At 50.7% G+C, this 27,274-nt stretch overlaps 2 protein-coding genes across 2 annotated transcripts in view; one reads left to right on the top strand and one right to left on the bottom strand.

Moving 5' to 3' along the window:
- SYT6 (synaptotagmin 6) overlaps nucleotides 1–12,727 on the top strand; it is a 37,520-nt gene extending 24,793 nt beyond the window's left edge. Inside the window, exons 4-7 of the mRNA XM_033080183.2 lie at nucleotides 2,600–2,720; nucleotides 3,577–3,748; nucleotides 5,069–5,219; nucleotides 11,204–12,727. Of these exons, the coding sequence (XP_032936074.1) occupies nucleotides 2,600–2,720; nucleotides 3,577–3,748; nucleotides 5,069–5,219; nucleotides 11,204–11,275 (516 nt within the window). The 3' untranslated portion in view covers nucleotides 11,276–12,727. The remainder of the gene's footprint in view (nucleotides 1–2,599; nucleotides 2,721–3,576; nucleotides 3,749–5,068; nucleotides 5,220–11,203) is intronic.
- An 11,702-nt stretch (nucleotides 12,728–24,429) lies between these two features.
- Nucleotides 24,430–27,274, bottom strand: OLFML3 (olfactomedin like 3). Its single transcript, XM_033080128.2, has 3 exons — nucleotides 27,090–27,274; nucleotides 25,801–26,086; nucleotides 24,430–25,401 (listed from the first exon to the last, which is right to left on the bottom strand). The coding sequence occupies exons 1-3, from the start codon at nucleotides 27,195–27,197 to the stop codon at nucleotides 24,614–24,616; spliced, it is 1,182 nt and encodes a 393-aa protein (XP_032936019.1). The 5' UTR covers nucleotides 27,198–27,274; the 3' UTR covers nucleotides 24,430–24,613.

The following is a 27,274-nucleotide window of genomic DNA, read 5'->3' as shown; positions in this document are numbered from 1 at the left end:
GCTCCTTTTGAGCATCTTGCCTGCGAGGGCTGTGGGAAGGAGGCTCAGGATCAGCCATGAGGAAAGCGACAGTCTGAGTTAGCAGGGTGCTCACAGCTCTTGGCTCCCAACCTGCACACAGCCTGTTGTGATTGATGGGTGGAAATGAAGGCAGAAGTGCTGGCAGAGAGGCAAACAGGCACCAGGCACATCCCTCACCCAGAGAGGGGCTGCTGGAATGGGAACAAAGCGCCCCTGATGTGCTGGTGCCTCCTGGAGGAACCTGCCTGCTGGTTCTGCAACAACAGTGGATGTTTTCCTGGATAAATAATCTCATTAAATGGGGGGGAAGCACACATCTCCCCACAAAAGCAGGTGGAGATGCTGCAGCAGAAGGGTTGTTGAGGGCAAAGCCTCCAGAGAAGGTGTGAGGGGAGCAGAGCCAGCCCCACACTCAAGGTGTGCTGGCACAGACAGGTCCTGCACCACGTTTGGCTCCATCCCCTCATCCTGTCCATGCCATTCTTAAGGAATGTGCCACTCCTGGAACATCTCAGCCAGCTCTAGCACACCCAAGGACATTTCTGTTTAATCAAAGTTGAGAAGGGTAAATACAGTTTGCATAAAACCCCCAGAAAGCTCTGGGTGCCTAATAATGCATGAGATCAATGGTGTGGGTAGGACGTAGGAACACATTCAAGCACTGATCTGGTCAAATAGCCAGCACTCAGCTACTTAATTAATGACTGTACAGCTTGTGAATCAGGGAAACATCTTTGGTTTCAAGCCTATTGATTCAGAGCTTCCATTATTTCCTAAAAGGTACAGATATGAATTTTGGAAATGTCCCAATGTCTATAATCTGCAAGAAAATAATGTACCCACAGGACATGCTTTGCTCTCTTGTATTTATGGCTGCAAAAAAAAAAAAATCTCTTGACCTGATACAGTGAGGTCAAAGAACAATTTATGTTCTTTCATACCCTGAACGGGTCCTCTCAGAGCAAGGAGAGGAATAGAAGATGAGAAAGTGTCCAGAGGGGGCTCTGACCATCTCACACAGGGCGGCTCTCTGCTGACATCTTGTCCAAGGTCTCCTGCCCTCGTCCCTCCCACACCAACTGAGAACAAAGAATGCATGAAAGAACAGACCCAATCAAAATTTTATACAATATTCATTAGTATTCTGCACATCTAAGTGGAATAAAGATTTAATCTTTGCCTTACCTGAGAATGAGCAGGAAATAATTTGGCAAAAACCTCATCCATCAACAAGATCTATTCCCCTAACACTTAGCAAAGCTTTAAGTGCATTTACTTGTCTTTCTAGTTCCATCAGTCTACTCCTAACAGCTACAATTTCTTTTCAGCAGATCATTATATCACATTGAAAGGAATCAAACACAGTTTCTGAAAATAAACGGGTTGTTTGCTCTACAGATGTGGGATCTGTATGTAGAAAATAAGTTTGTTTTTTTTTAAATCTATTTTTAGAAGGTGTTTAGAAATCATTCTGCTGACTTTGGATAATGATGCTTTCTAGTTTAAATAAGACATTTGGTTTGTTTATTTTTCCCTGAATTCCCATGGGCAAGGCAATGATGGAAAGAGCTTTTAGGAGGTGTAGTCGATGAAGCTGCAGGTACAAGAAGTGCTAAGAGCCACGGATAAAAGTTATTTGATGGGGCTCTAAAAGAGTAAATTGTCTTGGCCTCTGTGTAATCCAGAAGTACAAACATTTCTGAGTGCCATCTGCTGGTTAATTCCCCATTTATACTCTCACACTGTGCCAGCTCCTTGAGGGCATCTCAGAGGGCTTGGGGCTCCAATTGTGGGCACATCTAAACTAAAAACTCAGTGGGCCCTTCTTGGTTGTGTTCTAGCTTAAAGCTCTGACCCCACAGCTGGTGACTGCCCAAAAACTCACAGCCAGCTTCAGAGAAAACCACTGTGTCTCTCAAAGATATTTTCATTTTATGCAGCAATGTTGGGCACTGTCACTCATAAACCTTTATTACTGAATTCAGGGGGTGTTGAAAATAGAATATATGCAAAGTCTTTTCCAACCCAAACCGGTCTGTGATGGTGTGAACTGGTGGCACTGGCTGTCACAGAAAGTTTCTGAGGAGTTTGTTGCAGTGCACAGCCAGAGAACAAGGCAACACTGAGTGTCAGGAGCTCACCTTTCTGTCTCCTCTGTGCTTGGACATCTCTGGGGGATCCAGGCACTGAGACATGTCCTGTACATTCCAACAAGACTTGATACTAATTTGATTTCCTGACTGCATTGATTTGGAGTGAGATATCCCATCTCCTCTGCACGAGCAGTGGAGCAGGAGTGCAGGAGCTGTGCAGGAGCTGTGCAGGAGCTGTGCACAGCTGGGAGGATGCAATAGGAAACAGAGACTCCACTGAGGCAGAGGAACATTGTCCTTAACCAAGATGTGCAGGTGTAACCGATTTTTCCCATTCTCTGTATTTATTTTTATCCAAATCGTGTTGGGGTGCACATGAAGTTCCCTTTGCTCCAAATGCAGAACAGAGGAAATGCTGGGGGAGGAGGAGGCACCTGGCTGCTTCTGCACATTTCCAATAAAATGTGTTCTCTGTTTTATTGAAGGAAAGCGTGGACCTGGGCGAGATCATGTTTTCCCTTTGTTATTTGCCAACTGCAGGTCGCCTCACCTTAACAGTCATTAAATGCAGGAATCTCAAAGCTATGGACATCACAGGTTACTCAGGTGGGTGTTTGGTGGCTGAGGAGGGGCCCTGGCATCCTGGCATCCTCTTCCCTCACTGTATCTTCAGTAGCTGATGGGTGAACCATCACAGAAACGCCTGAAAAAGCTTTGTCTGTGTATTAAATGCAAACAAAATACTTAAAGTTAGAATTATCTGTCACTTGTTTCCCATCCCACTGGAGGGTTTGCGGGGCCAGAGCTCTGATCCATCTCTTGGGTTGTGCATTTAGATTTCTTGGAATGCTTTACAGCCACAATCAACTCTTTCACCCAAAGATCAGGAAAGGATCATGGCCCACCTGGAAAAACCCCACTGGAATGTGCATTCCCCTGTACAGTGGCCAGTAGTCAAATCTGAGGATCACAGACACCTGAAGACTGTTTGCATTCACAGTTTCAAAGAGCTGACTTGCAAATTCAGCATGCATATATTCTGGTTTTCATCATAAAACTCAGTTTCTTTTCCAGACACCGACTTCAGAGTATTTGAATTTCACTGTACAAAAAGCAGTAACAACAGAGACCTTTGCAGAAAATGTTTCTGCTCAGCTGGAGTTTAATGTCATATGAAATATCTGAGAATTGAGACTTCAGGTGAAGCCAGCTCAGCCTTTCTGCAATAATAATAATGCAGTGCTGGTTCTCTGGTGCCTGAACCTCACCACCCACACCAGTATGAGAAATTGAGGATTTTACTGGTCTGCAAACAAACTTTTTTTCTAAAAGTCCATTTGAAGAGTGCCTCTGGCTCATGGGAGCTCGCAGCCCATCCTCTGATAAAGCTGTTTCCATATTGCAAAGGTAACAAAACACACCTCCATTGACAAAAGGTCCTCTCCTATTTCTTCCTCCCCAGATCCATATGTCAAAGTGTCTTTGCTCTGTGATGGGCGAAGACTGAAAAAGAAGAAAACCACCATAAAGAAAAACACTCTTAATCCCACCTACAATGAAGCAATAATCTTTGACATTCCCCCTGAGAACATGGATCAAGTCAGCCTCCTTATCTCTGTCATGGATTATGATCGGTAGGTGGGAGGCTCTGGAGAGCTGGAGGGGAGAGCATCCCATTGGGGGATGATTTTCCTGCTCAAATCAATTTTCCACTGTGTTTTCCATAGCCTCGATGGCAGAGCACCTGTCTCTGGGGATTTATTGCTACAGTGGCATTGGTATTTATGGTTATAGAAAAATAACGAGTTTGGCAAAGCGGGTCCTTGCTTTATGGCCTTTCCTTGAGCAAGTGCCGTGTTCCCCTTGGTTATTTACTTGTCCTGCAAGCCATTATAGACAGCAAATAATGTCAGTCCAAGCAGCAGTGGGTGTATGAATTATGCATTACTGAACCTGGGGTTATTCTCCCTGTAGAGCACTACTCACACCTCTGTGTCTGTGCTGACCTTCAGAAATAACTTAAAAACTGCTGGAATTACCTGTGGTGATGGCAGTGCTGGGACAGACACCACAGACCAGGCTCACCAGCAGCAAGGTCCAGGCTTTGCCTGGCCAGGTGTGGGCAGCCTGAGGGAAGGATGGATGGATGGATGGATGGATGGATGGATGGATGGATGGATGGATGGATGGATGGATGATGGATGGATGGATGGATGGATGGATGGATGATGGAGGGATGGATGATGGATGGATGGATGGATGGATGGATGGATGATGGAGGGATGGATGATGGATGGATGGATGATGGATGGATGGATGGATGATGGATGATGGATGGATGGATGGATGGATGGATGGATGGATGGATGATGGATGGATGGATGGATGGATGGATGGATGGAAGATGGATGGATGGATGGATGGATGGATGGATGGATGATGGATGGATGGATGGATGATGGATGATGGATGATGGATGGATGGATGGATGGATGGATGGATGGATGGATGGATGGATGGATGGATGGATGATGGATGGATGATGGATGATGGATGATGGATGGATGGATGGATGGATGGATGGATGGATGGATGGATGATGGATGGATGGATGATGGATGGATGGATGATGGATGGATGGATGGATGGATGGATGGATGGATGGATGGATGATGGATGGATGGATGATGGATGGATGGATTGATGGATGATGGATGGATGATGGATGATGGATGATGGATGATGGATGATGGATGATGGATGGATGGATGATGGATGGATGGATGGATGGATTGATGGATGGATGGATGGATGGATGGATAATGGATTGATGGATGATGGATGGATGATGGATGGATATATGGACAGATCCATTGATGGATGGATGGATGGATGGAGATGTGGACAGACAGATGGACAGATGGTGATGGTGCTGTTTCTCTGTCATTCCTCAGGGTGGGCCACAACGAGATCATCGGAGTTTGCCGCGTGGGGGTCAACGCTGAGGGGCTGGGCAGAGACCACTGGAACGAGATGCTGGCCTACCCCCGCAAGCCCATCGCCCACTGGCACCCGCTGGTGGAGGTGAAGAAATCCTTCAAAGAGGTGTGTGGGGTTATCCTTCCCTTGCAGTGCCTGTGCTGTGCTGTGTGGGCTGGCTCCAGCTTTCTAAGAGCTCCTGCTCTCGCCTGGGATTTTCTGAGCAGAGCTGAGGGAATTTTCTCACCAGAAATGAACTCTAGAAAACAAGCACTTCTGTATTGCCTCAAAATAGCTCCTCGAGCTCGCAAGCAAGACTGAGAAGAACTGTATTTACAGATGTGACTGTTACATTTTGGGTTTTTTCTTTTCTTTTTCTTTTCTTTTTTTTTTCTTTTCCTTTTTAAATTAGAGATGGAGCGCAGTAAGGAAAGAGAATGCTGCTCTGATTGCAGAACAAATTGTCCAGGGATATTGCCTATTTCAAGTTTCAATTTTTCATCCTAAAAGATTTTTCTGTTGACTCATCTCCGAGCCTTTGAGGGAGAATAAATAGAACAAATGTAATTGCTCTAAGCATCTCCAGAGAAAGAGATTGACTGGATGCAGCCCCAGATGATAAAACAGGGCTGAAATGCCCGGGTACCATTTCGACCATCTCTGGCATTTTCTTCCCCCTTGCACTCCAATTTCTCACGCTTCTATAGAGCTCTTTGGCTTTGCCTGATTTAGGTCATAATTTCTGGAGGAGAGAGATGTGGAAAAGGGCACACACGCCTTTGACACTTCAACTATGAGAAAAAAGCAGCAGCATTTGAGGTCAGTGATACAGTAATAAAGGCAATAAAACCTCCCACTGTATCTGGGGCTGAGGAGGTATTTTCCCTCAAAGCCACAGAATAAGTACTTAAAAAGCATCTCATTTTCCCCTTGAAGTTCAGTGCTGAGCTGCACTGAAAGGCAGACACTGGGCTTGCTGAGACTCCACAGCAGTGTGAATTAGAGTATAAACCCTGTCTTTCTTTGAAATCTGCTCTATCCTCCATCAGGAAGGGATGGGGATGCCCAGGCACAGAGTGCCCAGAGCAGCTGTGGCTGTCCCATCCCTGGGAGTGCCCAAGGCCAGGCTGGAAGGGGCTTGGAGCAGCCTGGGATAGTGGAAGGTGCCTGCCCAAGGCAGGGGGCTGGAACTGGATGGTGTTTGAAGTTCCTTCTCAACCCAAACCATTGCAGGAAGAAGTCAGTCTGTGCTCAGTGCCCTCTGTCCCAGCCCGGGTCAAACACACACAAAGGAAAAGCTGGCAGTTGATATTTTAGCTTAAGACACGGTGGAGGTGGATAAATCAGACAATGGACACCTGAAAACTCCCCCTCCCTGGTTTGAGGTGATCTGTGAGCCCACCTTGCACTGCTGTGAGTCAGCACAGGGATCAGCTCTGCAGGACTGGGGGAAGTCAGAGCAGAATTAAACCCTTGTGCACTTTGTGTGCAGTGCTGGCTCTGCCTTGGGTGCTGAGCAGCACCAGGATTTCATTGCCCTTCCCCTGCTGGCCCTGGGCAGGCTCCAGGTGCCACCTCTCACTGCCACCAGGTTTCAGCAGAAATGGAACTGATCTCTCATTGAGTCTCTTGGCATCTGCAGCACCTCACAGTGTGGCACCACTGCCATGGCTGACCCAGGGGCAGGAGCTCCTTCTCCAGGTTGCCATTTTTATGGCTTTACTGCACTACTTTTCAGATGAAAGTGGGGTTTTGGAAGAAAACTGCTGTAAAGGTTTTGAAAATCACTAAGAAAAAAGTGAAAAAAAGGCATTATTGTTACAATGAAACACAGAGAAACCAAGGAAGACATGGAAGATGACTCACCTTTTAAAATATACTTTGAAAGCCATGGGCTGAGCCCCCAAGACTCTGGAAAAAACCTAAGTGAATCACTTCACCCCCCAGTGCACAGGTCAGGAGCTCTGCTTAAAAGGAAAGAAAAAACTCTCTGATCATCTGTTCTGGTATTTTTGCCACAAACTGGTGCACAGAGCCAGCAAGCAAATGGTCCCTGTGTTTATTTGCCCTTTTAGGTTTTAGCACTGCTGTCTGCAAATCCCCAGTGCAGCCTAAAAGAAAAACGGAGCAGAAAAGGCACAATCTCCTGGAGAAAAATTAATGGGAAATGGCATTTGTCGGTTACAAGACATTGCATCATCTTTTCCATGTTGTGTTTGGGTATCTTTGAAAGGAAATTTGGGGTTTTGGTCCTGTAATCCCAGCTCTGGGTCCCTGTGCAGCTGCTCTGTGAGCTGCTGGCTCTCTGTCCATCTGTCCTGAGGATGCTGGGGCAGAACTGCTGGCCCTTCACTGCTGGCCCTTCACGCCTTCCTCACCCTTTGTGGGGGTGAACTCGGGCTGTGCTGGCATCCTGAGCCATTGTTTTCATCTTCATCTTTGTCTTCTTCATCTTCCTCTTTGTCTTGTTCATTTTCATCTTCCTCTTTGTCTTCTTCATCCTCATCTCCAAGCTGGGCAGCAGCAGATGGAGCCTTTGCTTCCCAGTTGATCCTTGTGATGGTCTCTGTGTGCTCTGACCATCAGCAGCATCCTCTGGCTCCATCCAAGTCCTCCCTGACTGACTGTTTCACCTCAAACCAGGAGCCAGGACTGAATTGTCCCTGTGATGTTGGGATGGAGGGATGGGTGACTGGAGCTGTGTGAGCAGGGACAGGGAGCTGCTCCAGGCACTGCCATCTCCCCACACTGGGGCAGGGGTCACACCCCCCTCCACACCATTTAGGGACAGAAAATTGTGGGAATGTGGAATTTCTTTGCTAACCAACACCCTGCCTTGGAAAAGCTTTGGCCAGCAAGAAAGAGCTCCCACAATATTTTGACTTCAGCTCAGAGTCACAATTTTTGGTGAATTTACCAGGAAAATGTCACCAGAGCTGGGCTGCTTCAGGAGGATGGCCCAGCCTTGATCCCCTCACCCTGCCACAGCAGGGATGGAAGGATGGATGGATGATGGATGGATGGATGGATGGATGGATGATGGATGGATGGATGGATGGATTGATGGATGATGGATGATGGATGGATGGATGGATGGATGGATGGATGGATGGATGGATGGATGATGGATGGATGATGGATTATGGATGGATGGATGGATGGATGGATTGATGGATGATGGATGATGGATGGATGGATGGATGGATGGATGGATGGATGATGGATGATGGATGGATGATGGATTATGGATGGATGGATGGATGATGGATGGATGGATGGATGATGGATGGATGGATGGATGGATGGATGGATGGATGATGGATGATGGATGGATGGATGATGGATGGATGGATGGATGGATGGATGGATGGATGATGGATGGATGGATGGATGGATGGATGGATGATGGATGATGGATGGATGGATGGATGATGGATGGATGGATGATGGATGGATGGATGGATGGATGGATGGATGGATGGATGATGGATGATGGATGGATGGATGGATGATGGATGGATGGATGGATGGATGGATGGATGGATGATGGATGGATGATGGATGGATGGATGATGGATGGATGATGGATGGATGGATGGATGGATGATGGATGGATGGATGGATGGATGATGGATGATGGATGGATGGATGATGGATGGATGGATGGATGGATGATGCATGATGGATGGATGATGGATGGATGATGGATGGATGGATGGATGGATGGATGGATGGATGGATGGATGGTTATACCCGTGGTGTTGGACCATTGTCCTCCTCCTGTGTTGGGCCATGATTCTTTGAAGACCTGGGCAGCTCCAGCCTGTCCCAGCAGCCACAGTGCTGGGCTAACACGGCCCAGCCCCTCATTTCAGTGCCAACTGCAGCTTGGGCCCTTCCTCCACGAGCTGGTGCCTCTCCCTCTTTGCTTTCACTGCTGGAAAAGGCCCCAGTGAAAAGGGAAACGCTTCAGATGCACATCATGTCTTTGGTTGCTCCATATTTATCAACAGTGAATAACAAACCCTAATGACTGCATTTCTCTAATGACCATCATCATTAAAGAGGGAACATGGAGAACATGTGCAAATGAATCATTAATTACAGGCTTTTAAGCGCTATCCTCCTCACACAGATGTTCAGAAGGCGAGATTCTGAGCAGAAAGGGAGAATCCCTCTTTGTGGGGTTATTCTGACAATGAATTCTTCCCCTCAGCACAAGTTGTTCCCAGTGTTCAGCCCCCCTGGCAGCTGCTCCCTCCCCGGGTGCTTCAGCCACCCCACCCGTGCTCCTTGTGCATTCCTCCACCCATCAGCCAGGCTCAGGGGTGTGTGCACAAAGGGAGATAGAAAATTACAGCTCATTCTTCCAGGCTTTGAAGGGATCTTCTGAAAAAGGGGATTTTCCCTGTTATCTGTCGAAGACAAACCCTGGTGTGGCGTCACCAGCGCGGTGCAAAACGCGCCCTTGATGTTGCCAAGTGCCTCTGACATTCAGCAGGGGAGCATTTATTTGTTTAAAACATTGCTCCAGATAAAAACTGATAACTCTGCTGAGAGTCAAGTCATGTCTATAAAGAAGAATAATAATTTGTCTTTAAAGATAAGTCCTTCCAGACTTCTGGGTCTGCTTGATTTTGATTGAACTGGTCCTGGTTTCTGACTGTTGGCTACACAATGCATGGTCCATATTTTATAACTAAATGAAGGAAAAGTATCTCCAGGTTCCTCTCTGGCAGTTTGGACCCGTCCTTGGAAGGGTTTTCATCACATTTTTGGAGTAGCAGCACTGTCATTGTCATGCAGACAGCACGAGGCAAAGAGCATGGGCAAGGCTCTGCCAAAAGCCCATTTCTGTTGTAATTTCTGCAATCTGCTCATTGGCAATTCTCATGGGGAGGTTGTACCCACATTATCAATTCCTCAGGGATTTTAGCCAATTTTTCTGACATGAGAAACATGGAAGAGAGTGTTTCCTTACCTTAAGGCAGCTGTTCTCATCTCCATTCATTAATTTCTGCTCAGCCCTGATGAAATACAGGCTGTTCAGTGCAAAGCTGTGCAGTGAGTTACTTTACACTCACTGGTCTCTTTGGGGAAGGAAATTGGTCAAATTGGCCAAATTTTTGACCACTCCAAACCCATGGGACATCTGCAAGGCCCTGCTTGCCCTGCTCAGCCTCCCTGTGAGCAGCAGGCTGATGTTCTCTTATTTTCATTTGCCAAGGTAAGGATGAGGTCTGGTTCCCCAAGTGAGTTTTCACCCAGAGAAATGAAATTCATATATGCTTCAACATTAATATCAGCCAGCAAAGAGTTTCTGTTGATGTGGGAGGGGAGGGAATTGATCCAGGCAGTGGAAAATCTGCCTCCCGTTGTCTCTGGGAGATGTCTATCATTTGTCACTGGAATTTAATAAAACAAGATGGTGAGATGGGCAAGTGCTCAAAACCTTCAGGAATAATGGGTTTGAATTATGATAATAGCCCCCAAGGCAGATGAAAAATAATTTATGATCGCCTAAGTATGGCAAAAAAAATGTTTGCTCCATCCACCGAGTCAATGATCTGATTTTCCCTTTGAGAAATGTCTCCAGTGCTGTGGACAGAGCTGCTGTGGAGTAAAATCACCAGACTGGAAAGACTCAAGTACTTCTGAGCTTAGACTGTATTTTTAAACCAAGAAGACAATGGCAATAAAGCAGGGAAGAGCTGAGAGCACTTTGTCTTCACAGCACACACAGACACTGTTTATTTTCCTTTTTTTTTTGTGAGGAATCCTCACAATTGAGAATTGATTTACAAAGCAATAAAGTAAATTGTTCAGCAATTCCTCCTGAGTGGTTAAACACAGGCATTGCATAAATTGGAACTTGTAGAGAAGATGAGAACACAGCAGGGCAGGAGATGGGATGGGATGGGATGGGATGGGATGGGATGGGATGGGATGGGATGGGATGGGATGGGATGGGATGGGATGGGATGGGATGGGATGGGATGGGATGGGATGGGAATACTGAGGAAGAGGAGATGGACAGACAGTGCAGGACTGGGAATAATCCCAAATAATCTCTCCTGGTTGCTTAACTCGATTTCTCCTCTGTCCCGCAGTGGCACGGCCGGGCAGCGAGCTTCGACAGCCAGGGCTCCTGTCCCTCCCCCAAACCACCCCCCACACCGTGATCCGGAGCAGGGACAGCAAAATGGGACTAAACCAAGTAAATTTTGCACTTGGCCTTCAGTCTCAGTGGTTGCTGAGGGGCGCTGGCAGCAGCGGGACTTTCCGGTCTAGTTGTTCCTGCGTAAGTAAAGGTAGAAACCGTCTCGTGGTCAAATCTGTTTTTGTCTAATATGTCTCCCAAGGTGATGTTATTTTTGTGGCTTTTGCTGTATGGATCTGTTTCCAGAGGGAGAAGGTGGACTGAGACATGTGCTGGGAGTTTGGTCTGTAAAATAACGTGTAAAATAGTTTTTAGTGTGTGTGGAGGAGGTGTCTGCAGGGAGCAGAGGCGGCCGGGACAGGGGACAGTGGCCACTGGAAAGCTGTGGCAGAAGATGGGAGAGGCTCTGCCAAGCCACCAGCAGCTCCATCCTCGTGGTCAGCCCCAGCCCTGCAGCGTGTCCCCAGGTTTCCTGTTCATGTAGAGGTGTCCATGAGCTCTTAGAAGTTTGTGCAGTGTGTACCCCACGATTCCTTTTGTCATATATTTAAAAAAATGCTGTTGATTCCTCAGGAGGGGAACCCTGGGTTTTTTCCCCTGTATCTGAAATCTCCCCAGAGCTGTTTGCATGAACAATTTCTTCACCCCCTTTGTAGCTGCTGCTCATCCCCCAGGACATCCCTGCCTTATCTCAGTGGAGGGAACAGCTTTGCCACAGGTGGGAGTCAAGAAAAAAGGGGGAAGATGTTACAGAAATGGGTGACAGCCTTGCCTGACCACTGGATCTCTATTTCTTATCTCATCCAAGTAATAAAGGGTGACCCAAGGGGGAAAGGGAAATACAGAAACATGACCAATGCTAAAAAAAGCTTCCAGCCTTTTTTCTTAAGACTGTCAGCACTTCCTTAAAGAATAAAGTTTCTCAGCCCAAGCCCTGAAGGAAGGTCAAATTCTGGAAAAAAAAACCCGAAGCTTTGCTGGTTCCTTGGCTGCAGAGGCCAAGAATGAAGTTAGAATATCCCAAGTACTGGCTTTACAGCTAAATCAGCTGATCTTTATCAGCCAGCTGTGGATTTTGGATACTTTCTCATCCTGGATTTTTCTCTGAGTTAAGAAGTCCATTAGTGCTGTTTATTCCACCCTAATTAAATTAGGCAAGAGCAAATATTTTGGTTTGGAGGTGGAATTAGTGAGCGAGGCAGCCAGCTCTCCTCCCCTCAGGTCAGCAGGACTGTGCTCATCAGCCACAATCCTCAGGTCAGCCTCACTTCCCATTTTCCCAAATGTCACCACGTCACCCCTGGCTGCACACCACGGCTGGCAGAGAGGGGTGTTTGCATTGCTCCTGGGTGAGATGAATCCTTTGTTCAGTGAAGGGTGAATACATCATTCCTCATCACACCTTGTGTCTTAATTCTCTTTATGTGCCACATGCTATAGGAGCAGAAACTCAATAAAATTATTTTATTTGTAAGTGCTGCCCTGTCTGGTGAAATATTTCCTCCTGTGGAAGCAGGAATTGTGTGTTGTGTGGTTTTGGATGGGTGCAGTGATCACAGTGGGTGCCATAAAATGTGATAATGAGGGAGCCTGGCACGGTGTGGGGCTGGGCAGTGTCATTTGGAGCAGACCTGGGCTCTGCAGCTCCTGGCTGGGCTGGAACACTCACACCATCCCCAGGGCAGCAGCAAAAAGTGTGTTCCAAGCACACTGCAACACAGACATGGTAAATCTGCATTAATTTCCCAGCACAGAGCATTCTGAGAGTTTCTGCTGGGGAACAAGGGGAGGACAAAATTCCTGAGACCATCACCCTGTCAGGAACGTTCTGTGTTTAATTAAGGGGAAGAGCTTCTGGCCATTAAAACTGATTAACTGGGTGGGTCAAACACTGGCCACGAGCCCCTGGAGCTGGGGGAGCCTCAGAGGAGCTGGCAATGAGCTGGCAGTGCCTCTGGCAGGTTGGCAAACCAAAGGGCAAGACGTCCACAGAAGAAGCCACAGCAATCCCAGCTGATGGCACTTGACAATCATTAATTGCAGCAACCCACTCAAATCCTTTTCTTCTCTAATCCAGGCTTTTGGGGTTTTGGTGTTCTCTGTATAATCCCCATCTTTTATCCATTCCCCTTGTTATCGAGGATTTAGTCAAAACATACGTGGGGTTTGACACAAAGCTGCTATTTTTAATCCCTGCTTCACACAGATAATCAATTTCCACTCAATACTGGCTGTCACTCGCATTTCTGGAAAACTGGATCTCACAGGGGTGAGCAACACCCACGCCTGCTCGGCTCAACCCCCCCTGCATTTGTGTGTTAAATGTGTTTAAATTCTGCCACATCCTCAGCCAGGGGATAATCAGCCCGTTGTGTGTTTGTCACAGGGGGATTGGTCACGCTCGTGGGGACAGCCCCACACACCAGGACAAACAATTCCCTCCCATCCAGGGGGAGCAGAGCCCTGGGAAGGAGCTGAGCCCTGGGAAGGAGCTGAGCCCAGCTCCAGTGCCACGCCAAGATTTGTTGAGTCGTTTTCTTGCTCCTCACTCGCTGCTCTCGACCCTGTAATAGCAGCTCCTAGAGATATTTCAATTATTTCCAAGCAAAATAAGGAGGGTCACCCCAGGGCCACGTCCCACAGGAGCTTTGGCCATGCTGGGGCTCCTTTGAAAGTGGCTGCAAAGGGGAGGGTTCTGCTGCAAGCAGCCACAAATGAATACTCTGTTTTATTGAGTGCTGCAAGCAAAATAAACACATGGAGCATTCCCAGACCTTCCTCTCTTTTCTTTCCTAATTTCTCTTCACTTTTAGTCTCACAGACTCCAATTTCCCCGGTGACTGGCTGGCTGCAGGGAGGGTAGGGGACACTGGAGGAAGGGAGGGGACACTGCTGGAGGGTAGGGGACACTGCTGGAGGGTAGGGGACACTGCAGGGAGGGTGGCCATGGTTGGTTTAATGTGGGCACTCAGGGGAATCCCTCGGGCCCAGCTCATCACAAAGGATCAGGGGGCTGGGAACTGTCCCAGCATTGCTCCTTCCCATCAACTTGGGAACAAAATTAGTTGTATCTGAGGAAAAAAGTGGAAAATATCCAATGGAAAGTGAGTTCCAGACATGGAATCCCAGAATGGTTTGGGTTGGAAGGGACATTAAAATCCATCTAGTCATTCTCTGCCATGGCAGGGACACCTTCCCCTGTCCCAGGCTGCTCCCACCCCTGTCCAGCCTGGCCTTGGACACTCCCAGGGATCCAGGGGCAGCCACAGCTTCCCTGGGAACCCTGTGCCAGTCCCTCCTCACCCTCACAGAGAGGAATTCCTTCCCAAAATCCAGCCAGGGTGATATTCTCCAATACTGGCTTCCCACTGATCACATTATTGTGTGGAGGGTTTTTTTTCATACATCAGCAACACATTTGTTTGGCAAAGTGAAGAATCTTGTCATAACAATTTATATTTAGTCTCCAAATGTGGCCTTTAATTGCTAATTACAGAATGCTACTCACAGGTTGGCAAATCACACATGCTAAAAAAAAAGTGCCAGAGAGGAAGAAAACAATTGGAGGTTTATAAGGGTTTAAAGAATAAACAAACATGGTCTTTAATTATCTTAGGGGAAAAAATAGCAGCTAAGAAATAAATGTAACTTCACTATTGATGTGGAGGGGGCTGTGTCACAACAAGTGGCTGGGAATCACTCACTCTGCAGGAATTTTTTGGGAACAAGGGTAGCAAACCCCACAGGAGCTGGAGGCAGGACTGACAGGGGGTTCTGTGGATCACAACCCCAGCTCTGTGCAGCTTCATGGGATGCTGGGAGCAGCAGAGAGGGCAGTGCAGGGACACTGGGGACATTCCCAGATCTCACAACAATTGCTACCACTCCAAAGGGTGACTCAGTGGGGACAGCCATGGGTTTGTGTTTCTGCCCCCTCCCTGGGCCCAGCTCTCTGGCAGGAGCAGCTTTGTGTGCTTTGATTTCAATTTTATTTTATTCCTTCATAAACCTTTTATTTACACAGAGTTCTTGATTAGCCTGCAAAGAGCATTCAATCAATGGGCTCAGTCCCAAACACATCCCAGTCCTCCTTCAGTCTTTAGTTCAAGCAATGTCAGACCAGATAATTTTATCTTTGCTTGCAAGATAATAAATTAGACAGAAAATTATATATAGCTCATTGGAGAAAATTACTGCCCTGATCCTCGAGATTCTGATCTCAGTCCTCTGCTTGTTCTTCACTTTTACTACTTCTGTTATTTGCCCTCCTAATCGTGTCCCTAATTAGGCAACCCCAGACTTCTCAATCTCATTTTGCCAGAGGTTTCCTCCCCCAGGGCCCTCATTGTTCTTCCTGCCATTAAGATTATCCACCAGCACAGCTGTGCACTTATTTAAATGCCAGGTCAGGGATCTCATCTCTGCCTCCAGTGCCTCACACAAGGATGTTCTGCCTGGCACTGCAAAGCCTGGCTGTCATTTCCAGGGAGCCTCAGCTCCTGGATGAGCACAGCCAGGGGGCACAGGGGGCTGGGATGCTCCTCCCAGCACTGGGTACCCCAGCAGAGCTGGGCTGTGTCTGCACCGTGCAGAGATGGGTTAGGGCAGGGGGAATGGATGTTAACTAAAGGAGGTGGATTTGGTTTAGATATTAGGAAGGAGTTCTTAGCTGGGAGGGTGGAGCCCTGGCACGGGGTGCCCAGAGAAGCTGTGGCTGCTCCTGGATCCCTGGAAGTGTCCCAGGCCAGGTTGGACAGGGCTGGGAGCAGCCTGGGACAGGGGAAGGTGTCAGGGTTGAAACTGGATGAGCTTTAAGGTCCCTTCTAACCCAAACCATCCTGTGATTCCATGATTCATTTGGCACCAAGAGGTGATGTGGTTTGCTCCTTTGCTGGGGTGAGCATCACTGCAAAATCCACTTTGACAAGAAGCCAGAGCTGCAGGTGAGCCTGGGAGAAGTGGAATTTGTCTCCTCTTTGGGTATTCTGGATTTCTGTCCAAGAGCCAGAGGCACCCCAGGAGCTCTGCCTGGCTCCCAAACCCTGCAGCCAGCCTTCAGCAGCAACACTACTTAAATGTACAAAAATGTATTTTTTCCCTGGCCTTTTCCCAAAGATAATTTGTAATTATATTTTACAGCTTCATACATATATATATATTTAAGACAGTGAGTTAGTCATACAAATATAATTATATATTTTACGTTCCCGTGTCATTTTTAATTAAAAACGTGGTATTTAAAGCACATACATTTCAAAAATCCAATACAGGCTTCTATTAAAAATGCAGTTCGTTAAAGCTAATAAAATACCTGGCTGGGCCAGGACAAACCAGAGCCCGTTCGGTTGCCGTGGGAACAGCGGGCATCAAAGCCAGAGCAGCCGCGCCAACCTTCCCCGAAATAACAGAAATGTGATTAGGGGGCAGAACCAGCCCGGATCCGGACGGATTTTTCCTGGCTGCAGGGCCAGATGTGGCACAGCTGTGCCAGCTCCCGTTTCCCAGGGCTGGAGGAGCTGTCAGGGTGGTGATTCCGGGGCTGGAGCCGCTCGGGATGCGATGGGGGCAGCCCGGGGGGATTCGGGCAGGGAAACAGCCCCGAGCCAGGGGAGGATGGGCACTGCCACCCAGCCACCCCATGCACACATGCAAACACTTTTCTGGCTCGTTAATTACTTCCAAAGTGGAAGATTTCTCCTCATCTCCCATCAGCAGCTGCACATCCCTCTCCATCTCCAATTGCCGTGGTTGAGGGTTTGTGGCAGAGTGAGGAGCGGTAATTTTTTAATTAAGTCGCTTTGCCGGCGTTCCTCTGGGATGTCTGAGAGGAACGAGGGAGGATTCTTTGCTCGAGGCCCTGCTGATTTCCTGGAGACCACCCTGGCCAGCCCAGCATGTCCCAGTCCTGCTCCCACAGAACCATCCCAAGAGTCCTGGCCAGGGTGAGACCCCCCAGACCCCTCTGCTCCTGTCCCAGAGATGATTCCGTGTTTTTTTTCTGGGTACAGAAAGCAGGAGCACCTTCCTGCTTGTTGCATGATCTCAGCTTTGCCCAATGACCCTTAATTGCCCAGTGACCCTTACAGTAATTTCACGATTATAAGCTGCACCATTTTGACTAAAATTTTGGTCCAAACCCAAAGTGCGGCTTATAATCAGGTGTGGCTTATATATGGACAGAGAACGAAAAGTTGCTGTTTTAGTTTGGAGGACAGGTGTCTGCTGAGAAAGGCAGGAGCTTCTCTTTGAAATGGAGAATGTAAACCCCCTCCCTCCAAATTATTATAATTTTGAAATCAAGGGGCTCTCAGGCAAAGATATGGCAATTAGGAATATCAGTTCTGTACTAGGGAAATTAAAATAGAAATACAGTATTACAAAGAACAAACCCCAAACCCTGACACAGTCAGAGTACAGCCTGACACCCTGTCAGGCAGGGTGTTGGCAGCAGTCCCATTCCATGGTGGCTGCATCCTCCTGCAGTGACAGATGTGGCTCAGTTGGAGCAGTGCTCCTGTACAAGGTGCAGTTTCCCTCTAAATCTCCAGTGGTGATGTGGAGAAATCCGGAGAAATTCTGGAGTCCAGTGGAGAAAGGGCTCCCTTAGTGTCTCAAAACCTCTGTTTTTATCTTGGTAAGAAATGTTGGGCTCTTCCCCCTGGCTGGAGCAACTCCCAATGGGATGCAGTAATTTTATCAGTCCCACAGTGGGACTCAATGGCCATGAGCAGAAAATGACTGGCTGGAGGAAGGATGGGTTGTGAAAAGATAAAGAACACTGCCCTGCCTGGTTTCAATGGATGCCCATTAGCAGAATATCTCACACAGAGATCAGGATCACTGCCCCACCCTCAACAGATGGTGATAGAACAGAAACCTTTTATCACACCCTGTGTTGTAACCCCAGACAGTTGCTGACACCCGGACATGTGGTTTATAATTGTGACATTATGTGATTGCTGCGGGGAGGCACCGCTTTCTCCCAGAGTGCTGGAGGACCTCTCCTCTCCCCTCCTTCCTGGGGAAGGTGTGCAGGATTCTCCTCCCCAGGTGCATTGGGAACACCTGGGCACTGCCCAGCTGCAGACCTGTGCTGGGCTCTCCAGACAAAGGGACGGTGCTGCCCTGGATCGGGATCATTCCAGGCTCATCCCTCCGATGCCACTCACACTGCCCCAGGCTTCTCTTGGATGCTGCTGCCAATCCCAAAACAATCCTGGCAGCAGGAATGGAGCTGATGGTGCAATTAAAATAATTATTTCCTAAACCTGCACGTCCCTGCAAGCCCCTGGAAGTGGCTCTTGCAGAGAAGAGGGGAAGGGAAAGGGGGCTCAGAGCTGCCTGGCTCGGCAGCACACAGCTGAGCATCCCAGGGGAGGATGGCACTACACCCCAGCTGTGCAAAATTTCATGGGGTTTATTGGTACTGATGTCTCTTGATTAAATTATGTTTCTTTCTTCATTTATTCTCTAACAAGCTGAAAATTTCAATTTCCCTGGCAAGCCCGGGTTGGGAATGGGGGGAGGTGGCAGCTGACACTGATATTGGAGGGGGCTCAGTTGGAGAGGAACACTTCTCATTTAAACTCTGATTTCCTGAAAACCTGCACTCCGGGGAGAATTGACAATTCAGAGATGAGCTGAGAGCTGCAATCTCCTGCAGGAGCTGCTCACAAAGCTGAGTGTGGCTCCATGGCCTGTGTGGTGCCAAGAATCCCCCAGGTAGCAAGGCTTGCAGCAATTTTAGGTTAAAAGGGAATCACAGAATCATGGAATGGTTTGGGTTGGAAGGGGCTTTAAGGATTATCCAGTTCCAGCCCCCACCCCCTGCCATGGGCAGGAATCAGACCTTTCATTTTTCCTCCCCTGAGCAAATCCATGGAAGTGCTAATCTTTGCACCATTTTCATTTACAAGGGTTAGGAGGTAATTTAGGAGAAATCCATTTAGCTGAGCAATTAGCGAGTCAATAACACACTTCTGCATTTTATTAGAAAGAGAAAAATTGATAATTTCTGTTTGTTTTGACCCTAGCTCTGCAGCAATGGCAGCAGTTCTCCGGGATAATCCCAGTTACCATGGTTATATCTCCCTCCAGGTCCTTGGCCACATGCAGCAGCAGGACACAGGAGCCAGGGCAGCTGTGCTGGGGGGAACTGCTCCAGCCCCCCCAAATTCTGCATCCTTGTGCCACTCCAGCCTCCCCTGCCCTGTCTGCACCACTCACCCTTCCCCAGCCAGCAGATGGAAAATCAGCAGGGCTGGGAACCCCAAATTTGCTGCTGCCTTCCAGCTGGGGATGAGGGATTTGGAGGCAAAGAGACAAAAAAATCTCTGCTTGGTATTTGTTGGAGCCACAGCCCTGGGAAAGAGACCCCAACTCTCCTTTCCCAGGGAGAGTCACTTCACCCCTCAGCACTTTTGCCTCAGGAAGAGGGATTAAAGCAGAAAATTCAGATCTATTCCAAAAAGGCACCAGGGAGCTGATTTGAGAGGCAAGAAATTAAAGGACTGCTTAGCTGAATAGCTGAGCTGGTATTTTTCTGTCCTCAGGAAACAACTTTGATATAACAGCATTAGTAATAATAACACCCCAAAGAAAATCCTGGTGAAATCATGTAGAGTGCAGGATGTGTGAAATCCCTGGGATGAGGTGTGGGTCTTCCTCGTGTCAGCAAAATCCTGCCTGGATGGGATGGAGACACATTACCACAAATGGGAGCAGCTCAGGGAAAATAATCCATCTTGATCAAAGAACTAAAATAGCAGAAAAAATCTGTTAGTAAATGAAACTGTCCAGAAAATATTGAAACTTGGTGAGTCACAAGCCACTGCTCCTCTGACAGGGCTGTGAGCTCCCAGTTTGATGGCTTTATTTTTATTCCTCCTTTCCAGAGGGAAGGAAGGAGTAGACAACACTGGGAATGATGAGAGGAGCCTGGGCATCCCCAGGCTGGTTGGGGCAGGGGGATCCAGACCTGCAGGGTCCCTGTCACTCTGCAAAATTCATCTTTGAGAAAGGAATTTCAGTTTGTGTCCCTCCTTTTGGGAGGATGCCAAAGGAACAGGGGGGTGCTGAGTGCTCTGGAGGGTTTGGGGGGCTGGGGGGATGAGGGGAGCTCTGTGCCAAGGGGGATTTGGCAGGAGCTGGGTTTGGTGAGGAGGAGGAGGAGTGGGGCAGGGGGAGGTGGGGACAGGCTGGGACACAATACCCGTCCTCAGATCTCAGCAGCAGCCTCAGGATCTCCACAGGCTGTGGGTGAGGGTCAGGGCTCTGCCAGGCTGAGCCCCCTGGCCAGGCACAGAGCCCCCCTGGCACCCCAGAGCTCCTGTCCCCGCACCCACAGCCCCGGGCCCTTCTGTCCCCAAAGCCACCAAGGGCTCTGCAGGTCCCTGGGCTCTCTGGCACTGCCAAAACCAGAAGCAGAGAGCTGGGCTGGGCACACATCCCAAACCCCCGGGAGCCATCACACACCCCGCTGGCACAGGGATGATTTCTGTCTCAGAAGTGTTTTGGGTGAATCTGGTTTTGTTTATTCTGCACTTCCATTGGGAGATGAGAGCACTGAGCTGCTGCCTCTCGTGTCCCCCCAGCCCCAGCCCTGCTGTGACCCCCGGGGGCAGATTTGCTGCCTCCAGACTCGGCTGTGATGAGTTACACCTCAACCAGATGTTCCGTGGGCAGGAGAACCTATTTGAAGTTAAAAGCCAGTGATTAGAGTTGCCAGCCAGCCATTAAGAAAGTATTAAATGGAGAATTATCCCCCTCTTCCTGTTTCAATACAATGGGAGCTTCATAATGCACTTGTTTAAGTTGCCTGGTTTTAATTTTAGTTGCCGCGTTTCTAATAGGACACGCAGAACAATTTCACTTTATCAATAGCTCCTGTGAGCTGGAAAAGAGTCAGGGAGGGGAAGAAAGTCAATATGCTTGAGAATGAGACAAAGGAGAAAAAATTAGCCCGAAGATCTCAGTTTCTCTTCCCCACTGATAACACAACTTCTCAATTTACTTGACCAGATTGCCTTGCAAAGAGGAGTATTTTTCAAGAGGAGCAGAGATGAAAGGGATTATTACTTATAGAGGCTCTTCTTTAACGAGATAAAGTATTTGGCAATTAAACAGGAGGAGCTGCAGACTGCCAGGGAAGGCTGGAGCAGCCCCATTAACTTATTTTCCACTAACCCCTCCTTTTGGGAAGGATGATCCCCCTGTCCCTGCCCGGGCTGGGTGTGGGAGGGGGGACAGGAGCGGCCCCAGAGCTCCCTGCACTGGGGGCTGGGCTGGGCGGTGAAGGAACGCAGATTTTCCACAGCCTTCCGTGGGGAAGAGGCTGCCCCAGTACCCTGCACACACCAGGGAGTGTGGTGGAATTTTCTTGAAAATCTGTCAGTGCAGTTGGGAGGGCAGAGGCAGGGCAGGGCAAACGGGAGCAGCCACAAAAATCCATTTCCACACAGGACAGAGGGACCTGAGGCAGCCCTGCCAGGGTGCCTGGATCTTATTTGGATCCCTGCATCCCACCGGGGTCCCTGCATCCTGCCAAGGTCCCTGCATCCCTCTGGGGTCCCTACATCCCTCTGGGGTCCCTACATCCCTCTGGGGTCCCTGCATCCCTCTGGGGTCCCTGGATCCTTCTGGGGTCCCTGATTCCCACCAGGGATTCCTGGGTGCCGTGGGCAGGTCTGGAGGTGCTGCTGCTCCCACTGAGGCTCCTGGCAGAGCCTGGGCAGTGCCAGGATGGCTTTTGGGGACAATCAACACCCCTGAGGGCACCAAGGGCTCTGGAAATTGCTCCAGCTGTGGCACAACCTTTGCTTTCTCCTAATGGGGCCAATAAATACTTAAACAAGAAGAGAAAGGAGTCGATAACCCCAGCAGGAGATGGTGAGTTCTGGCACCTGCAGGGCTCTCTGGGGCTGGGGGTGTCCATGCCATGGCAATCAGGAACCTGCAGCCCTGCTGCTCCTCTTTTCCACCCCTCTCCTGTGGGATATCTGGCAGGAGAGTCACCCAGGCAGGTCTGAGGTCCCTCCTGGCTCTGGACATGGCAGGGACTCAGCTCTGGCAGGGTGAGAAGGGTGACCCCATCCTGGAGGCAGCCTGGGGACAATCTCTGCTCTCTGTGACAGGGACAGGAGCAGAGGGAAGGGCTGGAGCTGTGCCAGGGGAGTTCAGGTTGGATTTTGGGAAAGGTTCTTCCCCCAGAGGGTGCTGGGCACAGCCCCGAGCTGCCAGAGCTCCAGGAGAGTTTGGAGAGCTGTCTGTGCAGGGCCAGGGGATGGAATCGATCCTTGTGGGTCCCTTCCAGCTCAGGGCATTCCCTGATCCTGTGAGCTGGGAGCACTCAGAGCATGGAGGGTCCAGGTCCCCTCCCTGTGTCACAGTGTGCTCCAGCTCAGAGCTGAGCCTCCCCTCACCACCAAACACGTGGGGTTTGTCAGCAGATGGAGATCAGGCTGTTCTGCTTTATGGGAGTTATTCTAAGGATTAATTAGTTGATGTTTCCTGAAGTACTTTGAAGATGTGGAGTGTGAGATAAGTGCTGTGCTTAGGAGCCCACTGGGCACTGCAGTTATTTTTACTCCTCATTCCCGAAGTGTTTGTACAAAACAAATCCCACGGGAGCTTGTGGGGCTCTGGCTGTCCTGGTGAGTGAGTGGCATCTCTGACCATGCACAGGGAGGGCTCTGGATGAGCCCAGAGGAGGCCACAGAGCTGCTCCAAGGGCTGGAGCCCCTCTGGAGCCAGGCTGGGAGAGCTGAGGGTGCTCACCTGGAGGAGAAAAGGCTCCAGGTGTCACAGGGCAGTGCAGGTCTGATTGTGCAGGACTTGTTCCAGGCTGTGAGATGGTTTCTGGGGCAGAATCATTACTGCCCCATCAATTTTAATTCAAGCTGGAGAAATCATCGGTGTAATTATTTACTACTGTGAGATTTCTGAAAATTATATTTCTGTTACTGCCCTTATTGATCTTGAAAAGGGCCATAAATTAACTTGACAGTTCACAGAGTCCTTCACACTTGGATAATTTCTCTGCTTGACTTGCACTGTGTGTTGAACTTTCAGCACCAGCCAATTACAGTCATTCAAAGTGTGTATTTGAAGATTTTTCTTGTGCAACAGATTTGATTATAATACCAAAGAACCCGAGGCAAATACCAAGTGCCCTCCATGTCACAGAACAGTTTGGCTTGAGCTGGGCACAGGGGGATGCTGGATGGGCTTTGGGGTGGTAGGGGGTGGCATGGCCACAACCCTGGGAGAGCAGGAGGCCCAGGGAGCCCCTCAGGTGCTTGGCAATGTTGCTCCCAAAGCCAGGCTGGCACTGACACCAGCAGGATGCAGCCCTCACCCAGCCAGCCTGGCCCATGGCTTCAGTGCTTGTCCCCAGAAGTGACCTCTGATGGGAAAAAGGGACCAAAGCACCTCCTAATCCACCCTCTGTGCTCTCAGGATGTTGTGATGGGGACAAGTCAGAGCAATCCTGGGTTTCTGGGGGGCCCAGGGACAGAAAACAGGGCAAATCCTGCACCCTGCAGGGGTGTGGGGGGAGAGAGAGCACAAGGGACAGTCTCTGCTGGGGAGGAAGGTGTGGGGACAACGTGGGGCTGTCCCCAGCACCTGCCCTGTCCCCTGTAGGGCTGCTCAGTGCCGAAGGGAAGGGAAGGGAAGGGAAGGGGATGGGGCAATCCGGGGCTTTACATAAGGTGGGGATTGTGTGGCTGCAGGGGGAAGTGGCCTGGGCTTCATTAGGAACAAACTCAGTAAATCAGCAACATCTGGGGCCTGCTGGCTGGAGCACCACCCCAGCAGGGGAGGGAAATCTCCTGTTGTCCTCCCAGATTAAGGGATTTTGTTGTTTGCTCACAGTTTTGTACATGTAAAACAAGCTGGCCTGCTCAAAGCCTCATCTTCTGTCTCTGCCCTAAATCCTTCCACCAAAACCCTCACCCAAAGCCCCCAACATAAACCCCTGCCCTAAGCCCCAGCCCAGCCCCTGCCCAGGCACCCACCCAGGTCTGGCTGTGCTCACTGCCCTGAGCCCTGTGAGGATACCCCACCCTCGGGAAGTGGCTTTTGGGGTGTATTTTGGGGTGGCTCAGGGGTAACCTGGAGCTCAAGGCTCTGCCAGCCCTGCCCAGCACCCCACGCTCCCCAGGCAGGTGGCTGCACTTCGCTGCGTGGTTTTTATTCATTATATCAGAAAAGAAAACCTCATTAAATTAGTCCAGGACTCTGCTGGGTGCTCCCAGGCAGGGACACCCAGTGCTGGGGCGGGGTTCCAGCATTTCCTCATTTCACAGTGATGGGAGAAGGGGCAGAGACGCCGTCCTGCGGGCCGGGCTGGGCAGCACCCTCACACCTCCAGCTTCTTCTTCATCTCCATGCGGTAAATGATCTGGTAGCCGTCATCCCAGGCGTAGATCTGCCTCTCCCGGGGGCTGTACTTGAGGCTGGCGTGGGAGCCGTAGCGCTTGGGGAAGTAGACGAGGGAGGCATCCTCGGGGGCCAGCGTGCCGCTGACGTCGAACACGCACTGCACGCGGGCGCGGCTGGGCAGCCGCGTGTTGTACACCACGTGCAGCGCCCCGCACACCACGAAGGCGCCCTCGGCGTTCTCCCGCGGGCACGGCGTGTCCCACATCTGCTCGATGTCCAGCGAGGCGGGGTCCAGCTTGGCCAGGCACATGTTCTTCTCGTCCTCCTTGGTGGCGTAGATGGCCCAGAGCCCCTCCTCGTCCGCCGACACCTCGATGTAGGTGGAGGGGGAGAGCCCGAAGACGGGGATCTGCTCCTCGGCCGGGAACACCGAGCTGTCCACCACCGTCTTGTTGGCCAGGTTGAACTTGATCACCTGGAAGGACAGGCCCTGCTGGCGGATGTAGTAGAGGTGCCCGTCGTAGACGAGGTGCCCGGTGCCCACCCAGGGGTAGGGCAGCTTGATGCGGGCGGCCTTGCGGGTGGCGGAGAAGAGGGTGAACTCCCGCATGCGGGGGAAGACGTAAACCGTGTCGTTGGCGGTGCCGTCGAACACGTAGATCTTCTCCGAGCTCCCCGCAGCGTCCTTGGTCCAGAGCCCCGAGGCGCTGCCGAAACGCTTCAGGATCTTCATGGCCCTGACGCTGGCGATGGTGTCGCTGCAATCTGCAAGAGAGGGGCCGTGGGAGCCTGGGAACAGCCTGGCCCTGCAGCGGGATTGCTGCTGCCCCTGCTGGGCTCTCACTCTGTTCCACGCCCAGCCTCAGGCAACCGCCTTGGAAACTCGCTGAAGGGGTTTCAGTGCATCCCTGGTGGCATTGACAAGTCCCCACTGTGCCCATGCCATGGATAAGGGAGCCACCCTCACCCCAGCCCTGCCCCAGAGGCTTTGGAGATGCACAGGGCCCTGACCTGGGGCTTGGATGCAGGAGCTTGTGCCAGAGACATCTGAGATAGGGACACAATGGCCTGGCCCATGGCCTGGGATGGGATCCCTGGGCTGGGATGGGCTGGGAAGGGCCCTCAGGCAGCTCCATCCCCCAGGGAGCCAGGGCAGCCTCTCACCTGTGAGCTTGGTGTACTTCTCGTTCTTCCTCTGCTTGGCTGTGGCCACCTGCTTGTCCATCAGCGTCTCATCCACCTCCACGCAGGGCGGGGCAGGGTTCTGTGTCTCCAGGTAATCCACCTCCCTCTCCAGCCGGTCCACGCGCACGGCCGCGCTCTCGGCCTCCGCCCGCATCGCCTCCCGCTCCTTCTCGGCCGCCTCCAGCATCCCCAGCACCTGGTTCTTGAAGTCCCGCAGCTCCGTGGAGTAGCGGCTGCTCTGGTCGTGCCACTGTGAGATCCTCTCCTGGGGTGGCCGAGGGGACACTGAGGTCTCCAGAGCTCACAGCTGTCCCAGCCTGCCCGGGCTGTGGGAGCCCCCAGAGCCACGTGGGGCTCGTGGCTCTTTGTCCCATCCCACCCTGCTCCCACTCCTGTGGTGCTCCCACGACGCTCCTACGCTGCTTCTGCAACGCTCCCAGCACCATGATACCCAATCCTGCAGTGCTCCCAGGATGTTCCCAGACCCACAATGCCCCCATTCCTGTCCTGCCCCCAGATCCACAAGGTCCTGCTCTCCTGTGACAGCCCCAGGATGTGCTCAGGATGTTCCTGAACTCCCAGTGCCCCCCACTCTCCCACGGTGCTCCCAGATCCTCGTTCCTGTGGTCACCCTGTGGAGCTCCCAGACCTGCAATGTCCCTGCTTCCATGACGTTCCCATTCCTGTGATGTCCCCATGGTTTTCCCAAACCTGCAATGCCCCAGTTTTCCCATGATATTCCCATTCCCGTGATATTCCCACTCCTGTGATGTAACCCTTCCTGTGATGTTCCCACTCCTGGGATATCCCCACTCCTGGGATATCCCCATGGCTCTCCCAGACCCACAATGTCCCCAGGTTTCTGAATGTCCCCATGGCTCTCCCAGACCCACAATGTCCCCAGCTTTCCCGTGATGTCCCCATTCCCGTGATGTCCCCATTCCTGGGATGTCCCCATGGCTCTCCCAGACCCACAATGTCCCCAGCTTTCCTGTGATTTCCCCATTCCTGTGATTTCCCCATTCCTGGGATGTCCCCATTCCTGTGATGTCCCCATGGCTCTCCCGGCCCCGCAGTGTCCCCGCTGCCACCATCCCCTGTCGCACAGCCCTCCCACGCCCATGGTGCTCCGGTGTCCCGGTGCTGGGCTGTGCCGCACCCTGCTCCGTCCCCATCCCAGCTCCTTCCCCAGCCCCGCCGGCCTCCAGGAGGGAGAGTTGGGAGCCGGGCAGGGGCGATCCGGGCTCGGGGCCCCTCTCGGGCCGTACCTCCAGCAGGGTGAGGCGGCGCTCCACGTACTCCATGAACTGCTGCTGCTGGGCGCGCAGGGCCGGGGCGAGCAGCGGCAGCAGCAGCAGGCAGCGCCAGGGCCCCATGGCCGGCAGCGACAGCAGCCTCCAGCTCAGTGCTCAGGAATGCTCCGGCCTCCCCAGCCCTTATTGCATCCAGATGT

Source organism: Catharus ustulatus, chromosome 25 (assembly GCF_009819885.2).
Source record: "Catharus ustulatus isolate bCatUst1 chromosome 25, bCatUst1.pri.v2, whole genome shotgun sequence".
Lineage (NCBI taxonomy): Eukaryota > Metazoa > Chordata > Aves > Passeriformes > Turdidae > Catharus > Catharus ustulatus.
The sequence above is the reverse complement of the archived record's forward strand: the minus strand, read 5'-3'. Positions and strand labels throughout refer to the sequence as shown.

What these genes read in the sequence shown, in the direction of transcription:
- OLFML3 (XM_033080128.2), bottom strand. Translation starts at nt 27,197, where the DNA reads ATGGGGCCCTGGCGCTGCCTGCTGCTGCTGCCGCTGCTCGCCCCGGCC. An exon ending in GCCGCCTCACCCTGCTGGAG is followed by an intron (nt 26,087 to 27,089) that starts GTACGGCCCGAG and finishes CGGCCACCCCAG; the next exon opens with GAGAGGATCTCACAGTGGCA. An exon ending in GAAGTACACCAAGCTCACAG is followed by an intron (nt 25,402 to 25,800) that starts GTGAGAGGCTGC and finishes CCTCTCTTGCAG; the next exon opens with ATTGCAGCGACACCATCGCC.